Source organism: Prionailurus viverrinus, chromosome D1, assembly GCF_022837055.1.
Source record: "Prionailurus viverrinus isolate Anna chromosome D1, UM_Priviv_1.0, whole genome shotgun sequence".
Taxonomy (NCBI): domain Eukaryota; kingdom Metazoa; phylum Chordata; class Mammalia; order Carnivora; family Felidae; genus Prionailurus; species Prionailurus viverrinus.
In genome coordinates, this window is record NC_062570.1 from 106,241,564 (window position 1) to 106,257,343 (window position 15,780).

General features: G+C 52.3%; 1 protein-coding gene across 3 annotated transcripts in view; it reads right to left on the reverse strand.

Moving 5' to 3' along the window:
* Positions 1-7,938: 7,938 nt before the first annotated feature.
* The window catches only part of KDM2A (lysine demethylase 2A), a 113,751-nt gene continuing 105,909 nt past the window's right edge, over positions 7,939-15,780 (reverse strand). For all 3 annotated transcript variants that reach the window (XM_047823475.1, XM_047823476.1, XM_047823474.1), the window contains exons 17-21: positions 14,530-15,242; positions 12,649-12,812; positions 11,982-12,140; positions 11,199-11,414; positions 7,939-10,775 (exon numbers count right to left, since the gene is read on the reverse strand). In XM_047823475.1, the coding sequence (XP_047679431.1) occupies positions 10,594-10,775; positions 11,199-11,414; positions 11,982-12,140; positions 12,649-12,812; positions 14,530-15,242 (1,434 nt within the window). In that variant the 3' untranslated portion in view covers positions 7,939-10,593. The remainder of the gene's footprint in view (positions 10,776-11,198; positions 11,415-11,981; positions 12,141-12,648; positions 12,813-14,529; positions 15,243-15,780) is intronic.

The window sequence follows — 15,780 nt, forward strand, 5'->3', positions numbered from 1 at the left end:
AGAGAGAGAGCAGTGGGGGAGGCACAGAGAGAGGAGGACAGAGGATCCAAAGTGGGCTCCATGCTGACAGAAGAGAGCTGGATGCGGGGCTTGAACTCACAAATCGTGAGATCACAACCGGAGCTGAAGTCAGATGCTTAACCGACTGAGCCACACAGGCACCCTGCCACTCTTAATCTCCGGGTTGTATGTTCAAGCCCCGTGGTGGATGTAGAAGTTACTTTTAAAAATACATACATGCATCAGTTCTTTCTGATGAACTTGTCAGACTAGAATCCCTGTGGGTTCTGAAAGGCCAGCCACCTGCTCCAGGAGGTGGCCCTACCTTCTCCTCCCCGGCTGAAAACCCTACGCTACCCCTGCTCAGGCCCAACCCACGTCCCCAGCAGGCCTGAAGCCGGGGTCCTTTGAGAGAAAGCCAGCCTCCAGGGCAGCCCTCGCTAAATCCTGGAACCCCAGAAAGTAGCTTCTGGAGCCCTGGGTGGGAAGAGGTTGAGGTGCGTCCTGGCCCTGGGGAGGCAGGTTTGGGGGGTGATGCTGCCCTCTAGTGGTTGAGGGAAGGTTGATTGTAAATTTGTTCTTTTCGTCCTTTTTTTAATTTCTTTTTTTTTTTTTTAATATTTATTTATTTATTTTGAGAGAGAGAGACAGACAGACAGACAGAGGGACAGAGAGAGAATCCCAAGCAGGCTCCGTGCTGTCAGTGCAGAGACCGATGTGGTACTCAATCTCATGACTTGAGCTGAAAATCAAGACTCAGACGCTTGACTGACTGAGCCACCCTGGCACCCCAGTCATTCTTTCTCTTAAGCCTTTGCCCGGGGCCCAGACCATGGCAACCTCCAGCTGGGATGCTGGGGGTGAAGGAGAAGCGGAACCCCATCTCTGCCCAGCTGGCAGACCCACAGGCGACACCGTCACATGGCATCTCTCCCAGATGACTAATGGGTATTGCAAACTTAAAGCATCCCACACGGAGCTCCTGCTCCCCACCCCACCCCCACCACCCAGCCCGTCCAACCTGCTCCCCTCCCACCTACCCATCCCAATTGTGGTTCCTCCTTCTTCCAAACACTTGGGAGTCATCCTTGATTCCTCTCTTCCCTTGCCTGCCCCCGCCCCCATGTATCCTCATGCTGTCATGCGGCCTGTCCTGTTGACTACCTGGCGTGTCTGTCTCCAAAGTATACCCTGAGTCCTTCCACTGCACCCCGCTAAGTCTCATCCAAGTCCCACCACCTCCTGCCTGGTGCTGACACCTGCACCGGCCTCCTCACTGGGCTTCCTGCCCCTCTTCTAGGCCTAAATCCAACCCCACCTCCTGTGACTGCTTCTGTACTAAGAATAGACACCCCCACCCTCCAGGGCCTGTAAGACCTACACCGTCGTGCCCCAGCCTGCCTCTCTCACTCTATTCCATTTCCCTTCCCCTTGCCTCTTGGTCTCTGGTCAGTCTGGTCTTCCCTCTGTCGCTACACCACGCTAAGTTCATTTCCACCTCTGGGGTTTTGACTTCAGAATTCCCCTTGCCTGAAGCGCCCTTTCGCTCCTCTCTGACAAAGAAGGCTCCTGCTCACCCCTGTATCTTGTGGTTGAGAGGTTCTCAGAGGGCTCTCCCTGGGTGGTTCGTTGTGGTCACTCTTCATTCCTCACACCTAGCATGGTGTGTGGCACAAAGTTAGAGTCACAAGGAGAGACAGGATTCAGTGGCGGCCCAGTCCAGCAGAGAAGACCTCTAAATGTATACCTCCAATTAAGCCGGCGAGAGCTACAATGTAAGGAGGTGGGGAGCTCAGAAGAAGGCAGTCAGGGGAAGGGTTGGAAGAGCGTCAGGGAGGGCAGGGGAGAGATGGGGAAAGTCACGAACTTGTGTACATGTGAGCATGAGTGAGGTTGGGGTGAGGACCGACATGTGCCAAGACCCAGGAGTGCAAGTTCCTTCTTGCTGGGGCCTCCGAGACTTTGAAGATCCGGGAGGATCAACTCGGGGCCTCCCTGACCTCACCAGGAGTGTCGGGATTGACCAGGAGAAACTCCTGCCTAACAGGGACAGCTACCTCTCTGATGTCCAGAGCTTAGACAGTGCCAGGCTCTGGCTGGGATGCCAGGAGTTCGCTTCATTCACTCACTCAGCCAACAATATTTGTTGAGCTCCTGCTACATACTAGGCACTGGTACTTGACCTTGAGGATCCAAGGCAGGGAGAGACAAACAATGACCTTACAGGCAAATTACACAGAATAATAACCACTGACATTTACTGGGTTCTCACTGTGTGCAGGGCACTGTCGATAGAGCCCAGATGATCTCATTTAGCGGGTGACAAATTATTATAAAAGCCAGAAGGCTTCTTAGGTAAAGTCAGGGAAACTTCTGAGGAAGGGCGTTTTTGCTGGAGCCACAAGGATGGAAGGAAAACAGCTTCGTTCGGGGCAGGGAAAAGAGCTTTTCAGTTATGTGGAACAGGAAGTACGAAGACCCTGAGGAAGGAAAGGGCTCTCTTACATGGGAGGCTCCACATCTCCAGGACGCTGGTCCTATGCTTCCTCCCGCACCGTCTAAGGCCCTTGTGGCCCCTTGGCCCCTAGGCACCGGCTCACAATCCGGGGCCGGGCTTCCAGACAGCTGGCTCCACGCGACCCGCCTTCCCGAGCAGCGCCTCTCCGTGGAACCCTCGGGAAAGGTCATACAGTCTCGCACTGCCCCTGCCCAGCCTCCTTTTCCGCCTCAGAGCCTTAGCCCGGATTTGGCCTCGGCCAGTGGCCCCGCCCCGCCCCGCCCCGCCCCGCCCCGGCCTGTGCCCCCGCCCCACCCCGCCCCGGCCTGTGGCCCCGCCCCGCCCCGGCCTGTGGCCCCGCCCCGCCCCGGCCTCGGCGGCGCCGCGCACCCGTCCTTCTCTAGCGCGCGTGCGCGCCGGCGTCCCTTGCTCCTCCTGGCGCTGAAGCACGCCGTGATCGCGCCGAGCGCGTTTGTCCCTGGACGCGTCTGGCCCGCGTGTAAGTGTCCGAAGCGCGGCCACGCTGACCCCCGTCATCTCCACGCTGTGGCCAGCGGTACTTGCAGTGTCCGGGAAAGGGAGGATGTGTGTGGAAAAGACTTGGGGTCGAATGCTAGTGTCACCTCGTAGTGCCCTGGCTGGGTGCCCCAGGCCAGTTACTTAACGTCTCTGAGCCTTGCCCTCCCAGCCTGACCTCACGGGATTGCTTTGAGGTTTAACGAAGATGCAGTGCTTGCTGAGTGGTCATTGTCACATGTGGACTATTTGGACCTCACTTGGATCTCCCTCTAGGCATCCTCTGTGGACTCTTTTCTCTCATTTCTTTTCTTCTCTTTCCCTTTCTCTCCCTCTTTCTCTGCCTTTCCTTTTCTGGATCATTTGGGGGTGTTTTCCCTCTGTGTCTCTTTCTGCTTCTGTTCCTTCTGTTTTGCCATCTTAGCACTCTCATGACACACTCTGGGGGGACGGCAGCTGGACCTTCGTGTCCGCCGTAACTCTCTGGAATGGGTATTTGGCAGAGGCAGAAACTGGGTCACAGCACTAGGCTGAGAGCAAACTCAGGTGCCTGCTCTCACTTTCCTGCCCGCTAGGGTGTCAGCTCTGAGCTTTTCCTTCCAGGTCCGGGTACCTGGAAAGGTGGAGGTAGGACGGGTCTCCCCAGCCAGCAACTGCCAGGCCTCCTCTGTCGCCTCGCAAATGGCACTTAGCACAGAACTGGCCTGGGAGGGAGGAGGAGAGCTAGGATTGTTCTCCTCCGCCGCCCCCTGACTAGCTATATACATGTACCTATAGTGCAAATGAAATGCGGGGTCCCTTGTTTAAAAATTATTAAGATTTCAAGATAGAAAGAAAGGAAGGAAGGAAGGAAAAAGGGAGAAAGAGAAAGAAAGGGAGAAAGAAAGAAAAAGGGAGAGAGAAAGAGAAAGAAAGAAAGAAGAAAGGAAGGAAGAAAGAAAAAGGGGCACTCAGTCAGTTAAGCATCCAACTTCGGCTCAGGTCGTGATCTCACGGGTCATGGGTTGGAGCCCCATGTCGGGCTCTGTGCTGACAGCCTAGAGCCTGAAGTCTGCTTGGGATTCTGTGTCTCCCTCTCTCTCTGCTCCTCCCCTGTTCATGCTCTCTCTCTCTCTCAAAAATAAACGAAAACAAAAGATTTCAAGGTTTTAAAAAAAAGGGACGCCTGGGTGGCTCAGTCTGTTAAGTGTCCAACTTCAGCTTGGGTCATGATCTCATGGTTTGTGAGTTCGAGCCCTGCGCTGTGAGCGAGGAGCCTGCTTCAGATCCTCTCTCTCTCTCTCTCTCTCTCTCTCTCTCTCTCTCAAAAATAAACATTATAAAAAGAATTCAAGATGGCAATGGCAGAACATTAAACTGAGGAACCGAGTGTGGGGGTCCTGAGTACAGGGCCCTGTAACAGTGTAGATCACTTACCCATGAGGTCAGTCCTGCCTCCCCCTCCCATACACCCACCTTTCATTACGCTCAGTAAATGCCCTTATCCCACCATTCCTGGTATAGATGAGGGTGTGTTGAGCTACTTAAGGCTAACCTCCGCCCCCCCACCCCCCACCCAAGGAGTTCGAGGAGCCACGGGAGAGGGGTGGATGCTCAGAGGGGCACGGGAGAGCTGCAGCAAAGGCAGTAGTCCCTGGCCCAGTGTTCACATACATCTGCTGCTGACCCCAGGGCCCTCACTTCACCTCTCTGAGTTTTGGCTTTGTCATGTATAGAATGAGGACACCTGTCCCCTGGGCTGGGGTGTGAGAATGAAATGGCATCATGTGTACACAGAGAGGCTAGGGAACTAGGTGGATAGGACTGACTCAGGGGCTAGTCTTAAGGTAGGTTTTATTAGCCAAGACACTTCAGCTAAGTTGTTCAATATCCATAACCCAGTTGCTCACCTTTAAAATGAGGATAGGGGTGCCGGGTACCCGGCTCAGTTGTTTAAGCATCCGACTCTTGATTTCAGCTCAGCTCATGACCTCACGGTTCCTGAGACTGAGCCCTACGTGGGGCTCTGCGCTGACACTGCCGAGCCTGCTTGGGATTCTCTCTCTCTGCCCCCCCCCCCCCCCCCCCGAGTGTGCCCACGTGCACACACGCATGCCCTCTCTTCTCTCAAATAAATTAAAAAAAAATAAAATGACGATAATAATGGTATACTTGCTGTGAGGATTATAGGAGTAACTACATGTAAGTGCTTAGAACAGTGGCCCTTACTTAGTAAGGCCCACTAGGTGCCAGCTGTTTTCACGACACTCCTGTTGCCTGCCAAAGGCACAGAATGTCCAGGTTAATCCTTTTTGATTGGAGGGGAAATGGGAAGGGCTTCTGGAGGAAGAGATGTTTGAAGGAAGATTTTCATAGTTGCAGTGAGGGTAGCACATCTTTTTTTTTTTTTTTTAACGTTTATTCTTTTGGGACAGAGAACGAGCGAGCAGGGGAGGGGCAGAGAGAGAGGGAGACAGAATCCTCAGCAGGTTCCATGCTGTCAGCACAGACCCTGATGTGGGGCTCCACCCCAGGAACCACGAGATCGTGACCTGAGGGGAAACCAAGAGTTGGAAGCTTAACTGACTGAGCCATCCAGGCGCCCAGAGGGTAGAACATTTTAAACACAAGTTGTCGTTCAAGGTCTCTTAGAAGCACCTACCGTGTGCCAGCCATGGTGCTTCCCATTTTACAGATGCCAGTAGCAGGATGAGTTTACTGAGTTTAGATATGACCCTGGAGGATTACGTAAGTTTTTTGTGTGCATCCGAGGAAGATTAATTCATAGATGAATGCAGGCTATATTGGATAGAGCCACCCCCCCCCCCCCCCCCGAAGAGGCTAGTAGCATTAGCACGTGAAAGAAGGGTAAAGATGTATGAGGTAATGGAAAAAGTGAAGTTTGAGAACATGGCAACAGATGGACTGCACTGGGGAGGGATGGGCCTCTGGGGATCCGAGCTGTTGGGAACGTCACCTATTAGGTGCCAAGCTCTGCACCAGCCACCGTGGACGATGTGAGCCACACAGACTCCTCTCTGTCCTCGTGGAGCTTCCCGGCTAGCTGGGGAGATGACCTCTGCGTCCCCAAAGCTAGTAGGGTACTGTGGGAGCACATGACCCAGTCTTGAACAGGAGGGACGGTGGCTTCCCAGAGGAAGTAGTAGATAAACTGAGGCAGGTGCACCAGCAGAGGGAACAGCAAAGGCCCAAGGAGGGTGGGACTGAATAGTTAGGTATGGGTGGAGAGGAGAAGGAAGGGCAAATGTTGAGTGAGGAAACTGAGCCCTTTATCCTGAGAAACACACTAAATGGGTTTTATTTAAAAAAAAAAAAAATTTTTTTTCAATGTTTATTTATTTTTGGGACAGAGAGAGACAGAGCATGAACGGGGGAGGGGCAGAGAGAGAGGGAGACACAGAGTCAGAAACAGGCTCCAGGCTCCGAGCCATCAGCCCAGAGCCCGATGCGGCGCTCGAACTCACGGACCGCGAGATCGTGATCTGGCTGAAGTCGGACGCTTAACCGACTGCGCCACCCAGGCGCCCCTAAATGGGTTTTAATCAAAGTAGTCAAATTGGTCTTTTAAGGAAAATGTTCTGGCTGCAACATGGAGGACAGGGGTTGGAGTGGAGGCTGGGAGGCTCATGCTGTGGTCAAGGTTCCAGACAATGGTGGCTTTGAGTAGGGTGGCAGAGATGAGACAAGCGAGAGGCAGATGGGTTTCTGAGATGGCCAGGACGCAAAACTGACACTGTTCCTCCCCCTGCTCTGGCAACATCCAAACATGGCCACATCCACATCCGTCCTCAGGAAACCAACATGAAATCAGCTCCTTGTCCAAGACCCTGTCCTTTTCTAGAATGTGCAGAATTGTAGACGGTCATTAACTGTCAGCTTGGGAATAGGATGGGCAGGGACTCCCCACTCCCTTGAAGATAGTGGTGGGAGGAAGGACTTCCCAGATGGGGGTTCAGCTCTCCTGAGACGCCACAATCGGGGCGAGGAGGCAGTCGGCTGGCAGCACCTGGCACGCTGGCTAAAGGCTGCGAGCTCGTACTCAACAAGCCAAGTGATGAGAAGGAGCAGGATGCAGTGGCACAAATGCTGACTGGAGCCTGTCTGGCCCGGACCTTGCTCGGTGACCTTGAGCAGGCAGTGTCGAAGGGCCTGTTCTGCAGCTTTAGTGGATGGAGGTTGGCCTCGAATCTCCAGAGATGGCAAGATTAGAAATCCCCAGGCCTTCTCAGGACAGCACCATGGGAGAGGCAGGGGGACTGCAGGGGATCATTTTCACATCCATCAAAAAGTTCACCTTGATGAAGTAAAGTATCATGGTGTTTCTAGAAGCAAGTAATGCTTTCTGTCATAAAAGAAAAAAAAAAAAAGGCAAGTACTACAGGCGCATAGCAGTTCTGCTGCTTCTGCTCAGAGGAATGAAGCAGGCAACCTTGGCCTCCAGCACCAGAGCCTGCACGACCTTCTCTTTCACGCACACACACACCAAGGCAGAAAAGGTTTTGTTTTTGTTTTTGTTTTTAAAACCTTTTTATTAAAAAAACACCCCCCCCCAAAAAAAAACAAAAAAAAAACAACCCCCAAAACCCAAATCAAAATATTTCCCATCGGAGTCTATTTCTTTTTTTGTCTTTTAAAAATTTTATTACACAAATATTTCCCATTCCCACGTGTCAGAGGAAAGAGGTCCTTGCTCTTTCTAAAACCAATAGTGGAGAACGTTTAGAAAACAAAAGTCCAACTAGGTTCCCTCCTTCCCTGGCCCAAAATAACCCCCATGTGTCAAATGAGATAGCAGGACTTGCCCCCTTAATGCTTACATTTAATTTAAATTTTTTAGCACAACATTGGAGATTGACTCTAAATCAGCAACAAAAAATATATATTTACAATATTTCTCCGAAAAACAAAAAAACACAACCAAACCCTTTAAACATAGTGACTTTAGGAGTTTTATTTATGGAGCAGTTATTTTTTTAATCACCAAGTGATTTTATATTATATATATATAAATTTTCTTCCTTTCCTTTGTGGTTTTTCGCCCCGGTGCTCGGAAAGATGGAGGCGGGGTGTCTGGCCCTGCGGTCTGAGGAGGGCAGGCTCTCCTGGCAAGGCCACATCTCAGAGCAGATTGCAGGAAATGCGATGGGACTCCCGGGATCCTCTGTCCCCAGAGACATTTCTGTCCTCCACACGGACCAACCCTCACCTCTAAAAACCGTTTCCCCCCTTCCAGTCCCAGAGATAAAGGAAACCCGGCAAGGGCGTAGGTCCAACTGCTGCCCTCCTGGGCTCCCTTTCCTGCTGACCAATTTACGTGCACGGTAAAAATGCTTGTTTTTCCAAACCAAAAACAACCAAAAATTAAAACCAAAACCCCAAAAAACCCAAACCATCAGCTTGGAAATTTCTGTGGATGAAATGTCCCAAAGTCAGAGGCACTCTCCCGGCACAATCCCTGCTCTGAGGGGGTCTCTCCACCTCCCCTTTTATAAAAAGACAACAAAACAAAACAATCTTTTCAGTACTTTCCACAGGAGCAACCAAAAAAAGGCAGGAAGCTTCCAATTATAGGTCATTAACAATAATATTAATAAGGTTTTTGCTCAATACCCAGGGTTCTTTACAGAGAAGTTCCCCTAACTGAGGCACTCTGGAATAAGTCACTGGCATTTCCTCAAAGTTTCAGCCCCAGGTTACTGGGGCCTGGAGACCGATGGAAGGGGCAGAGGGTCGTGGGAGCAGACTGCTGCTTTTAAGGAGCAGCCAAGAGAATCAGCAGATTGGAAGAAACAGACACAATGCCACCCCTTACCAGGACCCAGTTTTCTCTCAGGAGGCCAGTCAATGCCAGGGTCGAAGCTGGGCTAGGTGGCAAAGAGGGGGCCCCTCTGCCTCTATTGCTTTGGAAGTGGCGAGTGTGCAGTTGGCGTCTCTCCTCAAGGTGGCTCACGTTTCAGACCCCCGGGGCCTGGGCTCCGTCCCCTCCCCCTCCCCTGTAGGGTTTCCTCCCCCTGGAGGGTTTTGGGAGGAGGGGAGCCTGAGGCTGGGCTGCAGGAAAGGGGCCAGGAAGGGAGGGGCCGGAGGACGAGAAGGCGGGGCAAGGTTGTGCTATCGCTATCCTCACAGGTGGGGAGCAGAGTGCAAATCCGCATCCGTCCTTTATAAGCTCTTGCCACAGGCTGCTGCTATTGAGCATCTCCTCACACACTTAAATATTGACCCAAAAGAAATTCCGACCTTTCTTTCCTTTTTTTTTTTTTTAAAGTGCAAAAAGCTCTCTGCTGCCCTAGAGAGAGGATCTTTGGACAGGCCGTTCAATGCAAAGTAAAAGGGGGCAGCTGATGGGGCTCAACACAGGGCGGTGGGGTGGGAGACACCATGCTCCCCTCCCTCCCTCCCTCCACACACACGTGTAATACACTCAGCCACACACACAGAGGCACATGCACACCCCCTTCCACGGCTGCAGGCAGAGGGCAGGTGACTGGCTTCAAAGCAGGACCCCCCCTCCCCCCCACAAGGTGCCAGATCAGTGAGCCACTGGGGCTAAACACAGGCCTGGGCTCTGGGGGCTACACCCACTGGAGACCCAGAGCCTGCTGGGAGGCAGGTGGGACCGAGCCCAGCTCTCTGCTCTCCCCAGCCGGGGGATATCGGCTGCTCCCTCTGAGGACACGCATCCTGGGAAAGTCCTGTCCAGGCAGGAAGGAGGAACATGTGGAAAGGGCAGTGGGAGGCTGACGAGGGAGGGGAACAAGGAGATGGTGCCTGTCTCAGAATCTGCCTAGGAAGCAATAAAATGGGGGTGTCCCTGGGGTACACAGTTCCGGCTCCTCTGAAGAGCTTCAACCCCGGTAAGTGCAACAAGGACCTCGTAGAGACTAGCGGGCAAGTCTGGGGTGGGGTAACCTCATTACGTGAACCACCACGAGCATCGGACAGGATCAAGCTACAGGGAGGGGGAGAGCGTGGACACGGATGAGAGGTTTTAGACACCTCAACAGCACCAGTATGATCGGCACGGGTCTAGCCTTCCCGGGGCTGCTGCTGGCCCCTCCTGCATACGCGGGGAGAGTGTGGTAGAGGAGAGACACGCACTGGACACCACAAGGAGAACCTGGCCATGGAGACAGGGCCGCTTTCTTCCCTGGAAATTTGCTCAGAACCAGGCACGGCTGGGGACCGTGGATGGGGAGAAGGGCCCCAGGGCCCAGCACAGATGACGGTTGCACAGACACCCCAAACTGAGAGCCTGGCCTCCTGGCCGGTGAGTGAGCGGGCGGGCGGGCAGGCGAGCAAGCGAGCAGGCACCTTGACAGCACAGAGCCTGTGCTTTCCCCTCAGATTCGGATCAATTTGCTTGCTACTCCTTTCTCCTTAGGAGGGAGAGGAGCAGGCAGGTAAGCCTGGTGTCTACCACCCTCTCTGCCCAGCCTGTAGGGAAAGGGCTCAAGGGACAGGAGAGCAGAGAGGGAGTGTGACGCTGGCCTCGGAGCCCGTGCAGGGTCGGGGAGAGAGGCTCTCCTGGCTGGGGAGTCAGGGGAAGATCGGTTTCCTGTTCAGTCTGGGCTGTGTGTGTTTTAGCTGATCTTCTGTATCAGCTTCTCGTCAGACAGGCAGTAGAGACTGTTGATGGACAAGTCTGAGATGAAGTGCTCGCAGGCTTTTCGAGTGATCTGCTTACATCCTCGAAGGTCAATCAAGGTGACATTGGCGATGCGCCGTAGGTAGATCAGGGTCTGGTCTGTCAATTTATTGCAACCTGTGGGGAAAGTGACAACGAGGACAATGCTGGGTACATACTGCCACAGGCGCCTGCCTCTGCGGCTCGATTCCCAGCTCTTTCCTTTAAAATGCTCAGCAAAAGCCCTCTGTGTCTTGTAACTACCTGGCTCAGAGACGGGAAGTGCCCCCTGATGCCTCACTCCCTGCACTGCAAAGCTGACCAGGCTGTGGCTGGCAGTTGGCCATGACCTTAGGCACCTGACAACTACTTGGGCCTCCACCCCCATCAGTTAAAACAGAGAGCGAGAAATCAGAGTCCTTGTTCAGGTGTGAGGAAACGAGTTAACACTGTTCAGTCAACAGACCCAAGTTCATTGTTTTACTGGTCAAGTTCCAGGGAGGGCTGGGCCCTCCAGGAGGCACGGGGTACCGTCTGTCATGAAACATCACAGCAGCATACCTGCCATGTTGAGCTCTGTGAGGGAGTAGCGAGTGGAAGACCCGACAGCGGTGAGCAGATTGGAGGACTGATCTGTCAGGTGGCTGCAGTGACTGAGGTCGAGTCGAGAAAGGAGGGGCATGTGGCGAATGATGAGGCGAAGTGTGGCGTCCGTGATGTCAAGGCCTGCCAGCCGGAAGTCAGTCATGTTCCGGAGCTTGCTGCGATTGTCCTGACCTGCACAGAGAAGAACCTAGGTCAAAACTCTTAACTCTGGTCCAGCTCCAAAGCCTCAGGCAGCTTCAGCTCCTTCCTGGCCAGGCCTTCTTGCAGCGGTTGAGCGAACTGCCCACACCCAGCCCTGCCTGTAGTGAGCAGTGTGTGGGGGCAGTTTCTAGGAAACCAGACACGTTTTCTTTCTTCCCAGCTGCTAGATTATGCCTCACTTATAGAGCGAAAGGGTATGTGTGGAATGCTCCACCCCTTTCCACACTCCCACACTTTTTTAGACCATAATGCAAACAGCTTTTAATGTTCCACCTCAACCATGAAGCCTTCCCGGCCTTCCTCAGGATTATACTCTCTGGGCCCCAAACTCCAATACCCCTGAGACGGAGTAGCCCCTCCTTTATCTGCAGGCAAGTAACTGGCTGTCAATAGCTAACCTTGAGTCCATTGCTCTGTTCTCCATTTGTACTCATCCACAGCATCATTTGTAACACTTTTTTAGTTTCTGAGGACAAAGTCTGTCGAAAGACAAAGCTACCCTCAGGTGACCACAGAGAAGTCAGGCCCAGAGCACACCTGGTTTATCAGCCGGTGGAGTCAGCAAGTCCCGAATTTGAGGGTCCTTGATTCCCACTGCCCACCGAAGATCAAGGGTCCTGAGAAGGGGGCAGCTGGAGGTGCTGAGGGCAGAGACTGCAGACCAGGAACAGCCTGCTAGGAGGAGGTCTTTCAGTCCTGCAGCGGGAAGAAACAGACATGCAATCGTATACTCTATCAGCACATCCAAAGCCTCAACGACGAGCTGATGTGACCACGGTAAAATGGATTCTCAGTCTAGAAATCCAGTTCAAAAATTCCTATGGTCTCCTATATGACATTTTCTAGCTTTGGTGGTAAAACCAATTACTTAGTTCCTACAGGAGCAACGTAGTATGCGAGACACTGTCTTCCTAAGACCTCAAAATGCTGAGGGGAACAAAGCATTCTAAGGGGCTGATCATGGCAACATCTTACTCAAATCTCTTCAGTGGTTGTGTTGAGAAGACCCATTCTCTTCATTGTCCGGGAAAATGATTGGCTAGTCCAGCTAGTCTGGGGTGCCGCCTGGGGACTGGCAGTTAAGGTGGCCCTGGGTGAATCCCTTGTTAAGCAGAAAGACAACAATGGAATGGGACTGTTGCCCTAAATTGCCCTAAAGCAGTTTTAAGCACTGCCTGTAACTCAGCTTTCCCTGCCTGCTCACCTGGCAGTCTATTGACGAGCCACGTCAGTTGTTTTTTGGAGATGTTGGTCCAACTGAGGTCCAGGCTAACTGGTTGCCTCTTGATGATGCCACTGAGGGCCTGGGGTACAATAGCCTTACACCTACTCAAGTCAATTTTTGTCCAAAGTCTCTTGTCGCAGCACCTGTGACAGAAGGAGAGAACACTAGCCGTCAATAATGTGATACTCCTTGTCAGAGGAGCTCCCACCAAAGGGTACTGCAGGCTTCTAGAAAACACAGAGCACCTGGAGTGTCACCCTCCCCAGGTTCTTCTATTAAGCAGACAAGGATCATGCCCTGCTGGGGTTTTTTTGTTTTTGTTTTTTTAATCCTCAGACAAAAGGGCCTGTCCTCTATGGCAGCCCGACAGGTTAAGTAGCAGGCAACTTGACCAGTTCACCGATTTACTTTGGAAGGGCTGGGAATACAGCGCAGTGGTTAGGAACACACGACAAACAGTATACTATACTCTCTCATGTGCATTAAAATGGTATGGCTCCCACCAAAGTGTACATAAGGAATTATTTAAAAAATTGACTTCCTGCTGCCTGAAGCCTTAGGCTTGCCTTCATTCTCTCCTTTGTCAGTCATACCCAGCTGCCTGAGATGCAGGCGTTCCTCAGCATATCTACAGTCAGTCCTCCTTTAAGCTCTAGAACGAGCCCACTACTGTATCAGGCAGAAAGAGGCTCTTTATTATCGGGCCTGGAGAGTCTTCTTCCCATCTTGCGTTTCTGCCTCAGGGCTATCTTTATATTTTCTGGTCCAGTCCAGGCCAGAACTGAAAGCGAAAGGCCTGCCTTTCCACTGCAATCTACAGTCCACAGGCCACAAATAGCACTGCAACATGCAGGCTTCTGTTTAATATTTTACAGCCCCTGCCTCCCAGCCCGGCTCAGAGTCTGGTTGGCAGGGGAAGGGGAGACAGCACATAATGGCAGTCTTATGTGGCTCAGCCTGGAAACTGAGGAATAGAGCCAGGCAGGCCCACTAGCTCTACAAAGAGAAAATATTAGGAGAATTTGGGTAGATCACATATTAATTCAGATTTGGGAAATAAAACTAGTGTTTGTAAAGAATGAGGTCTTTATTTAAAGACTGAAAATATTTCACCAGTGGCACATAAGACTTCTATGGCAGAAACAAGCTGCTTATGATAGAGCAGTGTATCAGAAGCCCCTGGAAAAAGTGTTAAAAACAGTTTGCTTGGCTCCACCCCCAAAGCTCTGACTCAGGCCATACTGAAACGGACCCTGAGAATCTGCGTTTCTAACATGACCCCAGGTAATGCCAGTGGTCCAAGCATCACCCTTTTGAGAAGAAATGGTAGGTCTTATTGGGATAAGAACAAACAACTGGAAAACTGTGGAAACATTCAAATTTTTTGAAAAGCATGTCCACCCCTTTCATTAGATGGAGAGGTAATTGAGGCAGGGGCTTAAAAGCAGTCATCTGTGTCACCAATAACAGTGACCATCACATCATCACAGGCTCTCAACAGATGTGTGATGAGTGCAGCTTACTTGAGGGGGAAAACTGTCGCAGCTCTGTGGACTGAAGTTTTAGCACAAACTATAGAAATCCATCCCCCAGATCAGTTTCATATGTTCAGTAAAAAGAGAGATGGGAAAGGTGGGAGCAGGGAGAGGAAGCAAAGGGCCGCACTTCCCTGAAGGGCCACACCTATAGGCACGACTGGCCACATCTATAACAGGACCCACTGTCTAGGGAACAGACAGAGTGGATTCAATCCTTTAAGACCCAGCAAGCCTCCAGATGCCAGGACGCATGCAGTTCTCTTATGGAAAACCTGCCACCTGCTCCCATACCCCTATTCCTGATCCCTGTATCCCTGCTCACCATTTATACCACGTCTTGCACACTCGCATACATTCACAAAGTTCTCTGCGGCTGAGGTAGCGGAAGACAGACATCCAGACCTCCCGCTGCATCCAGCTTTCGTCTCCATCCTGAGCCCAACTGCCCCGGCCATTCAGCCTGGCTGCACCCCCCTCCTCTGCACTGTCATCTTCCTCCTCCTCCTCCTCCTCTTCCTCCTCCTCTCCCCCCAGCCCCTCCTCATCCCCACGCTGGGGGGTTCGGGCTGGGCAGTGCTGTACTAGCACGCGGGGGGAATGGCGAAGGTTGGCAGAGGAGGCCGTGATGGCCTGCAGCTTGGGCACAATGGATGTCCCGTGGAGCTCTTTGGTGGGCCTCTGTAGCGTGACAGTGAGGTACGATCCCCGGATCTTGGCTTTCTCAACTTCAGACAGCTCCTTTTTGCCGCTGGGATTGTTCTCCTTTTCCCGTACCATGGTGCGCTCTGTGGCCTGCAGCCGCAGCAACTGCCGCCGTTTGAAGCGCTCATCCCGGCTGGCACTGTGGTGGTCGCTGGGGCCAGCCCCAGGGGATGACCGAGTCACCATACCCCGAGGGGAAACCGGGTCATGGATGAGCTGTAGCATAGAAGTGGGTGAGTGAGGCGGGGGCGTGAGGGGCTCGTCGCAGCTCCGCAGGGGCCGCAGGACTTTGGCTTGCACGGATTCTTCATCACTCTCTTCCATTTTCCGCTTCTGCAAAACAGGCCCCCAAAAAGTCACATCAGTGCTTTCTCCAAAACCCTCTACATTTACGGGGTGAGCCTCACTACTGCTCTCAGGAGACTAGAGAGAAGACAGATCACCGCTCTCCTATGGGGAAAGGGGTACCTGCATGCTACAGGGTGGTCACCTCCTCAGAGTCTAGTCTGCAATCTGCCTCGATCAGCAACCGAGCTCAAGTCTGTGCCGAGAAAGCTGATTACAGAACAAAACCCTTAAAATAGGTCACTTGGGAAATCTACCTGTGACAAAAAGGTTTGTGTTCAAGTATAGAGGAGTGAGATCCAAATTTGGGCTGCACGATTCCACAGCCCACCTTATTCATCTCTTGCCCCAATTTCTGGATTATAACTCCCTGGATAAAGATACCCTTTAAAGAGGCCACAACTTTACCCCTATGCAATCTGACCGTTTTTAGTTCTATCTCTAATTTAACTCCTTCACCCAGGAGATGCTTTTGACAGAAGAGAGATGCCTGTGGTAGAAGAAAAGCAGCCTCCATATACCATTT